General features: G+C 43.8%; 1 protein-coding gene across 1 annotated transcript in view; it reads right to left on the bottom strand.

Annotated features, from left to right (window-relative positions):
- The window catches only part of PTPN3 (protein tyrosine phosphatase non-receptor type 3), a 190,113-nt gene that overhangs the window by 106,411 nt on the left and 70,345 nt on the right, over positions 1-13,357 (bottom strand). Inside the window, exon 2 of the mRNA XM_060247824.1 lies at positions 4,683-4,837. Coding sequence (XP_060103807.1) covers positions 4,683-4,837 — 155 coding nt within the window. The remainder of the gene's footprint in view (positions 1-4,682; positions 4,838-13,357) is intronic.

Here is a 13,357-nt window from a genome sequence, read left to right as displayed (position 1 = left end):
GAGACCACTTTAAAAAAAAAGGGAAGGAAGAAGGAACATAGTTACACTATGTTTTTCCATGAGTTGTGTTGGGATTTCCCAACCTGACTTTCTGTCAGTCAATGACTCGTCAGCCACAAGCCCACATAATCACTACCCAAAGCATATGTTTATGTTTTGAAACCTCTACAAAAGCCCCAAAGGATTTTCAAACTGCAGAGCACTGCTAAGGAGCAGCATATAAATTGCCGAACAAAAACAAAACTGTAACAGAGGATGCAAACTAGGACCAGACAGGCTTCAGGCAACTGCTTGAAGTTGTCAGGACACTAGAAAACTTTTCATTGAACGGTGGTTCAAAAATATACACAAAAATAAAATTGAATAGGGATGGGCACAAGCCGGGAATATTGTGGTTCATGTTGGTTTGTGGTTTGCTTGATTACCCAAACGGGTGGCTCATGTTGGTTCATGGTTCGTTTGATTTCCCAAACCAATTTGTGGTTCATTTCATTCGGGAGGTGGCAGAACAACCCCCTTGCGAGTTAGACACACCAAACTCACAGAAAGTCTTCAGCGGGCTCTCCTCCACCAGCCCTCCAAGTTTGGCAAAGACTGGATCTGGGATGTCTGAGTTATAGTCCCCCAAAGCAAGTGACCCCAGGAAAGCTCAGCTCTAGCTTCAGATGTGGTTTTATACTAGTATATAATCTGCAGCTTGCTGGGGGTAAAGTGTAGATGACTGGCGAAGGCAATGGCAAACCACCCCGTAAAAAGTCCCCATGAAAACGTTGTGATGCAACATCACCCCAGAGTTGGAAATGACTGGTGCTTGCACAGGGACTACCTTTACCTTTATAATCTGCTCACATACGGCAGAATGGGAGCTCCATGGTTGGCTCCCAGAGCTGCCAATCAAGCTATGGACAACTGCTTGCTTCTAGGGCTCTCCACAAGTCCACCCCCAGTGCTGCCTAGGAAATGACTGAATCGGTGCCAAGCTGTCTGGAGAACAAACTGCAAAAATGAACCAAACAAACCACCATGAAAAAAATGTGGTTCATTTTTTGATTCATGAATGACACAATAAAACAAACTGGTTTGAAATGATCCATGAACTGGCCCAGCTCATGCTTGAACCACAGTTCATTTCTTGGTTTATCCCGATCTCTAAAATGAAACACCCGGGCCTAGGACAACTATGTCCACGCCCATGTCCACACAACCACCACTGAGAGACAATGAGCACAGAGAAAGAAATGCTACAGTTAACCCTCCCCTAGTTTTCCATTTAGATCTGAAAAGTCCAATGACCTCTGCCGAAGTTTCGTACGGGTCGGGGCGGGGGGGAGTGCAGCATGCTCCCATTCAATCCTGGCTATGCTTTTCTCTCTTCCTGATCTTCCCTCTTTTTCCTTCATAAATTCCTTGAGGCAGGGATATGTCTGCTTACATATCTCAAAGCACCTTGTCAATCAATGGAGCGCTATTATTAAGTAATAAAATCACAACTAAAAAAAATCAACATAATAAACAATATACAGCGGCGGACTGATAGCCTAGAAGAAGAAGAATTGCAAATCTATACCCCGACCTTCTCTCTGAATCAGAGACTCAGAGCGGCTTACAATCTCCTATATCTTCTCCCGCCGCAGCAGACACCCTGTGAGGTGGGTGGGGCTGAGAGGGCTCTCACAGCAGCTGCCCTTTCAAGGACAACCTCTGCCAGAGCTATGGCTAACCCAAGGCCATTCCAGCAGGTGCAAGTGGAGGAGTGGGGAATCAAACCCGGTTCTCCCAGGTAAGAGTCCGCACACTTAACCACTACACCAAACTGGCAACAAACTAGACAATCAGCAGGGAGGGAAATTCTGTACTTTTCTCCCTGCAGATATTAAGCAGACTGCCAATTTTGCTTGATATTAAAGGGAAAGTATATAGGAAACACAGAAGTACCTGATCATGACAAATGGATTAAAAAATGGATGAACATTGGAGAAAGTCCAGAAAGTCCAGAAGAAAGCAAGTCCAGAAGCATTAGAGAAAGTCCAGAAAAGGGCAACTAGAATGATTAAAGGGCTGGAGCACTTTCCCTATGAAGAAAGGTTGAAACGCTTGGGACTCTTTAGCTTGGAGAAACATCGACTGCGGGGTGACATGAGAGAGGTTGACAAGATAATGCATGGGATGGAGAAAGTGGAGAAAGAAGTACTTTTCTCCCTTTCTCACAATACAAGAACTCGTGAGCATTCGATGAAATTGCTGAGCAGACAGGTTAAAACGGATAAAAGGAAGTACTTCTTCACCCAAAGGGTGATTAACATGTGGAATTCACTGCCAAAGGAGGTGGTGGCAGCCACAAGTAAAGCCACCTTCAAGAGGGGTTTAGATAAAAATATGGAACACAGGTCCATCAGTGGCTATTAGCCACAGTGTGTGTGTATATATAAAATTTTTTGCCACTGTGTGACACAGAGTGTTGGACTGGATGGGCCGTTGGCCTGATCCAACATGGCTTCTCTTATGTTCTTATGTTCTTAACAGAACCAACGCAACTGGGGCCATATCAAAGAATAGGCAATAATGCTGAGGTATCAAATCCCCTTCTAAGATTAAAGAAATCCTTCAACATGGGTTAGCAGCAGCCTGACCCACAGGAATATTCATCCTCAGGATTTTTCTGAAGCCTCAATAAGTTGTCTTCAAATCTGTCAACTCCGATTTTTAAAAAATTATTCATTAGGCACACAACAATACAAAGGCCGGACGCTTACCCTTCCTGTCCATTTTGATTTGTCAAGTAGTCCAGCAAAAAAATATTTATCAGGCCCTCCATGTGAAATAAATGATTTCCACAGTGTGCTGGTCAATAACCCCAGTTTGTGAAGCATGCCAGAACACAGTCATGTTGGTTGCCATGGGACACACCTGAAGTCATAACAGTATATGCTTAGCCTGATCATGACATCATCTATCTGTTGCCTCTGATAGGTCTTGTACTTCAGACCTTGTGACCATAATGAGTCGATACACAGACAGACGAACAGCTTCCATATTCCTTCTCTTTCTTAGGTCCAGTCTACTGCATCTTTGTCATGAGCGTAAACAGGATAGATAATGCCAAATCCCAAACACAGGAACTGGGGCTCCACTCAACTATATATAGACTGGGTTTTCAGGGGCCTGTAAACATCCCAAATTCATTGTGCCAATCAGAAGGAAATTTATTAACGACTATCTTTGACCAACTTGAAGATCTTTTAAGGATAATACTTAGTGGTTATATTGTCCTTTAAAAAGTTTCAAGTACTTCACACAAATCACAGCAGTTCTTAAAATTCACCTGCCAAGCCAACTAGAGTTAGAACAGTTAGAACTATACAAAATAATGAACATGCAATCTTATACCTTAAGACTAAAGAGAAACTCGAAAATAACATTAATTTATAAAATACATGAACTTTCTTTAATATACGTAGGTTATTTTTATTTTAAGACTTAAAGCTTCATCTTGCATAATACATTTTTATATTAAGGTTCGTTTGTAAAGATTTATGTAATTATGTATTAGGAAATATAAGAGTGGGGGCCCAAAAGGACCTGTGAGGGACAAGAAATCCCATTTACATCCGGGGTCCCTGCTTCCTCTACTCTTATTCTGTTCCGCTCTTGCCCATCTCACACATCTCCCATTTCCATCCTCCTTCCCTAATATACAGTCATTTTCTACCCTCCTTCCCAGCCTCCTTGATTACACCCCACCCCCATCCCTACTTTAAAAACAAAACTAAACACCTTCTTTTAGGCAACCCAAGGGGCTGGCCAGGGGTTTTAGCTACTATTTAGGGAGGGGGAGTGTTAACCCCAATAAGTTTTCAATTTTTTAGTAATTTTATGCAAACATGAAGATTATCTTTGGTTTGCAGAAAGATATACCTACTTCTGATTTTGACTTACATGGTGGGGCCAACTGCACGTTTCAATTTACAGATTTGATTTTGAATGCATACTGAAAAGAACATGCTCTGATTGTACAACAATAAAAAGATTAACAGAACAATTTACACTGGAATGCCCAGAAAAATGTCAACTCAGAAGATAAATTCATAAAACAAAATGCAAATATGTGTAATAAATATATATGTTTATATTTAGCAGGGAAGCATTCAATGTATAAGCCAGATTCATAAGCTATAAAAGGGAAATAAGGACTGATTCCTCACTAGCAGTCGTCCACCCCCGGGCTTCTGCTTTCCCCGGCTCAAGCAATCAATTCCGCACCAGCTGCTGCATGAGGGCATTTTGATCCACAACTCCCTCTAACTTCCCTCACAGCTTCCTGCTCTCGTTTCTTAGAGATCTGGAAGCTGCGAGGGAAACTGAAGGGAGTCACAGATCAAAATGAGTCCAGGTCACAACTGGGTTGAGGAAAGCAGAACCCTGGGGGTGAAGTGACTGCTGGTGAGGAATCAGTCAGACTTTTTTTCTTCTGAACAATTTGAACCTTTGGCCACTGTACTTGTTTGGCACGTTCATACATGACTGTGACCCCAAGTCCTATTATGACACGATTGTTTGGAAGGCAATTTCTAGTCATGCCCACCTTGGCTGTAGTACGTAACTAGGCTAGAGCACAATGAAAGTCGCCTGGATCATGATCACATCACATGAATTAGTTCAGGAAAAAAGTCTTCAAGACTTACGCTAACTTTGAAGTTTTGCACAGAACTATCCAGAAAGTGAACATTGCAGATTATCTCGGATCGTGTCCGTTCTTTTGGCAGTACTGACGTTCGAGTGTTATTTATTCTTCCACCTAGTGCTCGCAGCCGCGAGTTCATAACTATTGTTGAACAACCTGCAAACAAGGAGACAGTCAATTATAGTTTCCTGTGTATATCAGACATAATACACTCTTGACCACACTCCTGCAAAATTCAACCTCATCAGATCAAAATTCACCACGTCAAGAGAAGATTTTGCATTTCCTCTTGTGATTATTGTGATGTTTTACTGGGACTCAAGAGTACTGGAGGGATTTGTATGCTTTTAGCCCACTCTCATGTATTGAATAAAGCTCAAAAATAATGCTAGAACTGTGATGGGCTTTCAAAGCTCTGCATTGGAAAAAAGAAATCAAGCTCAAAAGGCTTCTCAGCACCCCCATGATATCCCTGCTGATGGCTCATTACATAACTTCAGCAAGATATTCTACATTATGATGAGATGCATGTTTGCGTGTGTGTAAAGGAAAAGCATTAATGCAGTAAGACTACGGAGGCATAATGTATTTGTCAGCTCTGTAGGTATGTGCAGTACTTTAGTTTTCCCAATAGGAATGAATGGCAAGCCACCACATCTTAAAAAATAAGAGGGCATACTTTCGTGGTGGCACGGAGGTCAAGCTGGCATCTTACACCTGGCAATCCTAGCCACTGAGAACCAAGGCTGCTCCTAACTGCATGCACCCACTTGGGTCTGTTTCAGGATCATTTTGACATAAAAATGCTTGAGAAAAGAAACCCAGGCTCTTCTCTTAAACATGACCAAAGACTTCCAGAACAGAATTCTACAATGGAGGCATTCCAAAATGAACACCTTCTCTACTGGACCCCCCAACCCCACCCATCTAATAAGAGGAAGCACTGCCATGCTTTCAATTCCAATTGCAGCAGACTGGCAACACATTAAAAAAGCAGAAAGTTGTGTTAATTTCTACAATGTAGTTATTTCTGTTTTGAAACAACGGCGGAACTGGAGAATGCATTGGTTTTATCGGCTAAATCACTAATCTTACCAACATGTAGGAGTAGGCAGACTCTGAATTCTGATCTGGAGATACTGGGTCTACAAAATATTCATGCAAATCAACATTACTTTACAGACAGAGACCCCTCTCTCTAGATCTGGTATACCAAGATGTGTTGATGACATCATCATCTGTGTACCACCCATAAGAACAAAGCTTCCAGACCCTTTCCAGAGACTGGAAAACACACACACACACACACAAATACACCCGCCTATGGAAAACCCAAGAATCCAATCTATGATTATTTCTGAATTCTGACAATGTATCCACACATTTTGCTATCATTCCCTTTGAATGGCAAACTCAAGTCTTCCTATTTAAAAAAAAACCCTTATCACTGGGCAGAAAAAAGCTCCATACATTCGCCTACAGAGTGCTTATTTCTCAGCACACATAAATGTTAATCAAGTATCAATGATCTTTCAATGCATTTCTTGATGGCATTATCACATTATGCTAGTTTTATACTGAAGGAAGAATTCCATTTTTAAGTAGTTCCTCTTTATTCTATTATACTAAGTAGTACATTTCTTCCACCGCCTTCCCAAGATTGCCCTGTATGGCGAACTCTCCACCGGCCATCGAAATAGAGGGGCACCAAAGAAGAGGTACAAGGACTCCTTGAAGAAATCCCTTAGCACCTGTCACATCAACCATCACCAGTGGTCTGACCTAGCCTCAGATCGCAAAGCATGGAGGCACACCATCCACCAGGCTGTCTCTTCCTTTGAGAACACACGCATAGCTGGTCTTGAGGACAAAAGGAGATTGAGGAAGAATCGCACTGCTACAGGACCAACCCTAAATCAGACTTTTCCCTGCAGCCGCTGTGGCCGGACCTGCCTGTCCCACATTGGTCTTGTCAGCCACCAGCGAGCCTGCAGCAAACGTGGACTATTGCACCCTTCTTAAATCTTCGTTCGCGAAGCCAAGCCGAGAGAGAGGGGACATTTCTTGGGTATAAAACATGCTTTATACCCAAGATTCATTTGATTCATTCCTTCCTAGCTTTTTTAAAATTCTATCCGTGTTTAAGAAACATGTCCTGTTGATCTGGTCAGAGCTAACTAGTGATGCAGTTATTTGTGCTAGTTTTTTTAACTGACAGCTAAAAAGAACTATAGGAAAATGATGACCTTTTCCTATTTGCATATTAATTTCTAATATATAACCCCCCCCCTCCCCAAAAAACCCAAACTTAAATATATACACAAAGCCACCTGGCTCCGACAACATGAAAAATGGGAACTAGAGACAGAGCTCATCAAATTATTTCCTGGTCTTGAGACAAAAAATGGTAATTAGCAAGTTCTAAAGCAGCTGAAGTCCCTACAAATCAAAACACTAGGAAGAAAATAACAAAGCACGCCTACACAGAGTTTACTTCACTCTAAACCCGCTGGGATTAATCTAAAAAAACTCTGCAGTAAAATAAGCAACTGAAACAGCAGATTTAAGCCTTGTTGCTTTACCATAAAAGCCTGCCCTGCCCTGAGAGGTTACCATCAGATTAAAAGAAAAAAAAAAAACCCTGTAAACAGCTATACTGGTTCACCCAAAATCCAGAACAATAAATCAAATCCAAGAAATACCTTTTATTTTATTTTTTTTAAAGGGTAAATGTAGCCAATCCCCTGTGCAAGCACCAAGTCATTACCAACTCATGGGGTTACATCACATCACGTTTTCTTGGCAGACTTCTGTCATGGGGTGGTTTGCCATTGCCTTCCCCAGTCATCTACACTTCACCGTCAGCAAGCTGGGGACTCATTTGACTGACCTCGGAAGGATGAAAGGCTGAGTCAACCTTGAGCCAGCTACCTGAACCTGGCTTCCACCTGGATCAAACTCCGGTTGTGAGGAGAGCTTGGACTACAATACTGCAGCTTACCACTCTGTGCCACAGGGCTCCTACCTCTTATTAGGGCCAACTAAAATGGCACTAAACATTGTGCAAGCTTCCCAGCTCATCCAAACTCTACCTCAGGCTAGGTGTTACAAAAATTAAACCGCACATTTTATAACATCAGGAACCTTTCTTCTTTAAAACCCCTCTCCTTGAAAGCCCACGTTGCAATATTAGACAAAACAGTGACTTGGATATTCAGATCAGGAAGTGGCTGTCTTTGAATAAGCCCTTAATTGCCTTGTACTCCTTCATTTGTTTCCTTAATTGGAATACACAGGAATTCTATTGCTTCCCGAAGAGATTGCCACCTTTTTAAAAAACAAAACCACGCCACAACTGGAGGAACAAGGAACTTACACAGCACAATCACAGTGCCTCAAATGTTTTTACTCTGTTATCCATTCCACACTACAACTTGTTTCCCATAACTGAGTGCAGGCAGCAATAAGCAATAGGCTCAGTTATATATCTATCTTGCCTACCGGCGTGTGTGGGGTCACCTCAAGCATCTGATGAAGTGGATTCTGCTAGAATAAAAGTGTGCTAGTCTTTCAGGAACGACAAGACTACTGTCCAGTGGGGCTTCAACCAACAAGCACATCTAGTCCTCTGGAATCAATACCACAAAATGCACCCATTTAACTGCATGGGGATGAAATCCATTGATCTCATAAAGGAAATTTGCAAAGGCACTAATAGAAATGACCTTGCTATCCAAATACAAGCAGCTAGACATTACAGGCAAAAGGTTGGGGGGAAATCCACTATATCCCACGTACAAATCAGGCAACAGTGAGAAACTGCACCGTACACTTTCCAGGAAACCATCTCATTCACATCTTGGATATTAAACAACTGAATTCATACTAAACAGCCAACCCAGGCTGCCATAATCAGCAAACAGCACTACTTACTCAAAAATAATGAAGGAAATGTCCAGATATATAACAGGAGCAACTCTGCACAAACACACTATAAGAGCCTCAGCTGAGAACCTTCTATCTACTCCTTAACATTTTGTTTTATGTATTTTTCTTCAGGGTTCTTTTATCCTGTCCCTCCTCCAATGAGATACATTATTCTCCCCTCTTCCATTTTGTGTTCAATAATACTGTGAGGCAGCAAGCTAGGGTGAAAAGGAGACTGAATGGACCAAGGTAACTCAGTAAGTTTCATGAGAAGCAAGAACTCAAACCTAGGTCTCTCCAGTTCTAAGCCAACGCACTAACCACTATACCACACTGGCTCTAAATTTTAAAATACATCAACCTGAAAGCCGTCACTGCTGGGGTACCAGCACAATCCAGGTAGGCACTTCTGGCTCTATGGGTGTTATCCTCAGGCAAACCACACCCACTGTTCTCTGCAAGATGCTACAATCCACTGAGAGTCTCTCAAAATAACAACCTGGCCACCATGGACGGTGAAGTTCTGATATTCCCCAAAGAGGCAGACAACAAACCACCATTTTTTTTAAAAAAAAAGGATAATTTATTTGGCACACGTGCCACTGTTCTATCTACAAAAAAAACCCTTTCAAAGCCACTTATCCAGGTATGTTACCTTTACCTTTAGCCAGTTTGCTGTAGTGGTTAAGTGTGCGGACTCTTATCTGGGAGAACCTGGTTTAATTCCCCACTCCTCCACTTGCACCTGCTAGCATGGCCTTGGGTCAGGCATAGCTCTGGCAGAAGGTTGTCCTTGAAAGGGCAACTGCTGTGAGTGCCCTCTCAGCCCCACCCACATCACAGGGTGTGAGAGCCAGTTTGGTGTAGTGGTTAAGTGCGTGGACTCTTATCTGGGAGAACCAGGTTTGATTCCCCACTCCTCCACTTGCACCTGCTGGCATGGCCTTGGGTCAGCCATAGCTCTAGCAGAGGTTGTCCTTGAAAGGGCAGCTGCTGTGAGAGCCCTCTCCAGCCCCACCCACCTCACAGGGTGTCTGTTGTGGGGGAGGAAGGTAAAGGAGATTGTGAGCCACTCTGAGACTCTTCGGAGTGGAGGGCGGGATATAAATCCAATATCATCTTCTTCTTCTACCTCTACAGAGGCTTCCTTGGTAATCCCTCATCCAAGTACTGACCCTGCTGAGCTTCTGAGATTGGGCTATATACAATACTATTTCACATCCTCTGTTCCAAAGCCACTTACAATAGTTTAAAACACAAAAAACAGTAAGAATATCCATGCATTTTGTAAAACAGAAATCAAGTGAAACTAAGGTGGGAAGTTACCTAAAACAGCACTTGCCCGCAGCAAGTGCATCTCACATAAAACCAAATGGATAGAGTTCCAAACAGACGGGGTTCGACTCAGAAGTGCTTTGGGTGGGTTTCCACTGTGACTAGACAAACCTTCCATGGCCGGTTCCTGCAACAGAACTCCCATGGCCAGCCTTGGAGCGCAAGGCAATAAAATAGGGGAAGAGGCAGAGCTTCAGGTATCCCAAAAATAAGCCCTGCAGAGCTTTGAAGCTCCTTTAGCTGCTCCCCAAAGCAAACTAGAAGCCAACGAAGTTCATGCAGCACACAAGTAACAAGCTCATTATGCTGGACGCCTGTTAACATTCCAGCTGCCACCTTCTAACCCAGCTGAAGTTAGGGTTTGTAGAATCTTTCGGGCTCAAGTGTCGTGTTCTACTGGAGAAAGTTTTCCTTCCAGACGTTTCGTTCTCAGCTGCGGAGAACATCCTCAGTGGCGTTGCAGCCGGAGCAGGCACTCTGACCTTCTTGGCTGCTGTGCATTGAATGGAGCCAGGACTGCTGGAGAGCTGCTATTTCTAGGCTGGAGGGGGTGTGGTGAAAGGGCAATTGGTTTGTGGATGTGCCCATTGTTTGGTGGGGCTTTCTGGAAGGGTAGTGATAAAACCAATTGCCCTTTCACCACACCCCCTCCAGCCTAGAAATAGCAGCTCTCCAGCAGCCCTGGCCCCACTCAATGCACAGCAGCCAAGAAGGTCAGAGCGCCTGCTCCGGCTGCAACGCCACTGAGGATGTTCTCCGCAGCTGAGAACGAAACGTCTGGAAGGAAAACTTTCTCCAGTAGAACACGGCACTTGAGCCCGAAAGATTCTACAAACCCTAATGATGTTACCAGCCGTGAAAACCTGAAATCTTTGATAACCAGCTGAAGTTCTCAAAATACACGTCAAGGAAATTCCAAATAGAATGCATTGCAGTAGTCTGGCGTGGATGTTAACCAAACATGCTCAGGTCAGAAACAGTTGCAATCAGTAAATGAAACAAAACTGGGAAAATGGCCTTCTAGCTACCTATGTCACTGGGCATGCAGGGTCAGCAAGGAGTCTATAAGAACACACAACAGCAGCCTTGTTATTTCAGGGGAAAATCAACCTATCCGATGCAGGCTGAATACCTGCTTCAGGATCAGCCCTGCTCCCAATCCACAATACTTCTCTCTTGTATGGACCTAGCTTTTTCACCCACATAAAGTCCCTCATAACTTTCACACACCAGCTAAGCATATTGACCACCTCTCTGGACCTTGATGGAAAGGTAACATTGAGTGTTATTTCTATCTTGGTAGCAACTCAATCCAAATGATCTTCCAGTTTTTTCATGTAGATGTTGAATACCATGGGGGCAAGACGGAAACTCAGGTAACCCCCTAAGGAATGAGACGTCCCCAGGTAGCACCTTCTGAAAGCAGCCTTCCAAGAAGAATCAAAATCAGTGCAACACTAAAACTGCTCAGGCCAAGCAATCCAGAAGGATACCAGGTCTATCACAGAATCAGAGTTGGGACCTCCAGGGTCATCTAGTCCAACCCCCTGCTCTATGCCCAGCAGGTGGCAACAAACCTCCAGGATTCCTAGCCAAACTGGCCTAGAGAAAAATTGCTGCCTTACTACAAAGTGATGATCAGCATTTCCCTGGGCCACAAGAACTAAACACTGATGAGACCCTTCCTGCCCTCCTTCTCATGATCTGCCTAAGGTCACAGAATTAGCATTGCTGTCAGATGGCCATCTAGCCTCTCTTTGAAAACCTTGCAAGGAAGGAGAGCCCACCACCTCACGAGGAGGACTGCTCCACTGAGGAACATACTGAAAAAAGCCACTAAGAAGTCTGGTAGAACCAGCAGGAACACACATCCCCTGCAGCAGACAAGCAACGATTAAAGCAGCAGGACAAATCACAGTGCCACTATTTGGATGAAAGCCAGAATGAATGTTATCCTTGATAACACTACAGCACACCTAGGCACCAACCTTTACCTCTTTGTCCCCAATCCACAATTACTTCAGATTTGGCAACCTCGTGCATCTTTAGGTAACTGCAGGGGCCCAAGGCATGCAAATCTATCTAGGATTGATTTACAACACTGCTTCTTCAGTTTCCAGTTCCAAAGCACCTCTCCTCTACTTCAGATTTATTGAATATAATTCATCCCCCTGCCCCAAATAATCTGACTAGGTGGAGCTTCCATGCATGCAGCACCCAGAGTTGCTCACAGCTCCTCATACATATAGGGAGCATGTGGCTTACTTCTGGGTCACAGTTAGGATCCTACCAGCTATCGTGCTTTTGCACACCTCACATTGCTTTTAAAACCCTTCTGACCAAGACCAAAATAACCCAACAACTACTGATGTTATTTTTACCACTTGGATCCATAGTGGTTGGATTCAGTCTAAATTTTCCAGTAAGTGTAGGACAGGGCCAATTTCCATTCTACTGAAGAAGCCCCAGTTTGTGATTCCTCGGATCACCCTCTCACCCAGTGGCAGCATTGCATGGGTATCAGTGGGAAGGGGGGGGGGGCAAGAAAGTTTTGTTTCACTGAAAGGAGATTTAATCTGAATCCAGCCCGCGCAAAGGAAGCCCTCAAGAGATTCAGTGATCTTTGCCCATCATCAACTTGAGTCTAGACTAGTCCACACAAAAAGTCTGCTGTGTACAATACACTATGGACTCATTGGCACCACTATACATGACCTAATCACTACACAGAGCTACGTGTTTCCAGCTGCCTCCCTGAGAATGCTACACTCTCCATTGTCTACAGCCAAACACTAAGTTATAACAGCATTTGTTCTTATTCCTTGGACGGACTTAAATGATCTATATCAGGCAGCCTTGGGATGCTAACCACCACCCAATAAAGTAAAGAAACAGATTGGCAAGGTCAGATTGGTACCTTGGAAAAGCAGAATACAACACAGGCCCCAAATAGATAACAACAGATCACCACTGTTTCCGGAAGCTGCAGCCCAAACCATCCTGGACAATAGTATTTTTCCCACCTAGGCCTTGGATGGTAGATTCTTTCCTTGAGTAGAGGAAACTCTTGAACTAAAATTGTTTCTCACCAACAACAATGGGCTATCTAACAAAGACACAAACCCAGGATCCACACTCTGCAACAAACCTAGAGGCTAACTCTGGCCCCATATTGAAGAAGAAGATGAAGAAGATTTATATCCCGCCCTCCACTCCGAAGAGTCTCAGAGCGGCTCACAATCTCCTTTACCTTCCCCCCCCCCACAACAGACACCCTGTGAGGTGGGTGGGGCTGGAGAGGGCTCTCACAGCAGCTGCCCTTTCAAGGACAACCTCTGCCAGAGCTATGGCTGACCCAAGGCCATGCTAGCAGGTGCAAGTGGAGGAGTGGGGAATCAAACCCAGTTCTCCCAG

This window comes from Heteronotia binoei, chromosome 10 (assembly GCF_032191835.1).
Source record: "Heteronotia binoei isolate CCM8104 ecotype False Entrance Well chromosome 10, APGP_CSIRO_Hbin_v1, whole genome shotgun sequence".
Taxonomy (NCBI): domain Eukaryota; kingdom Metazoa; phylum Chordata; class Lepidosauria; order Squamata; family Gekkonidae; genus Heteronotia; species Heteronotia binoei.
The sequence above is the reverse complement of the archived record's forward strand: the minus strand, read 5'-3'. Positions and strand labels throughout refer to the sequence as shown.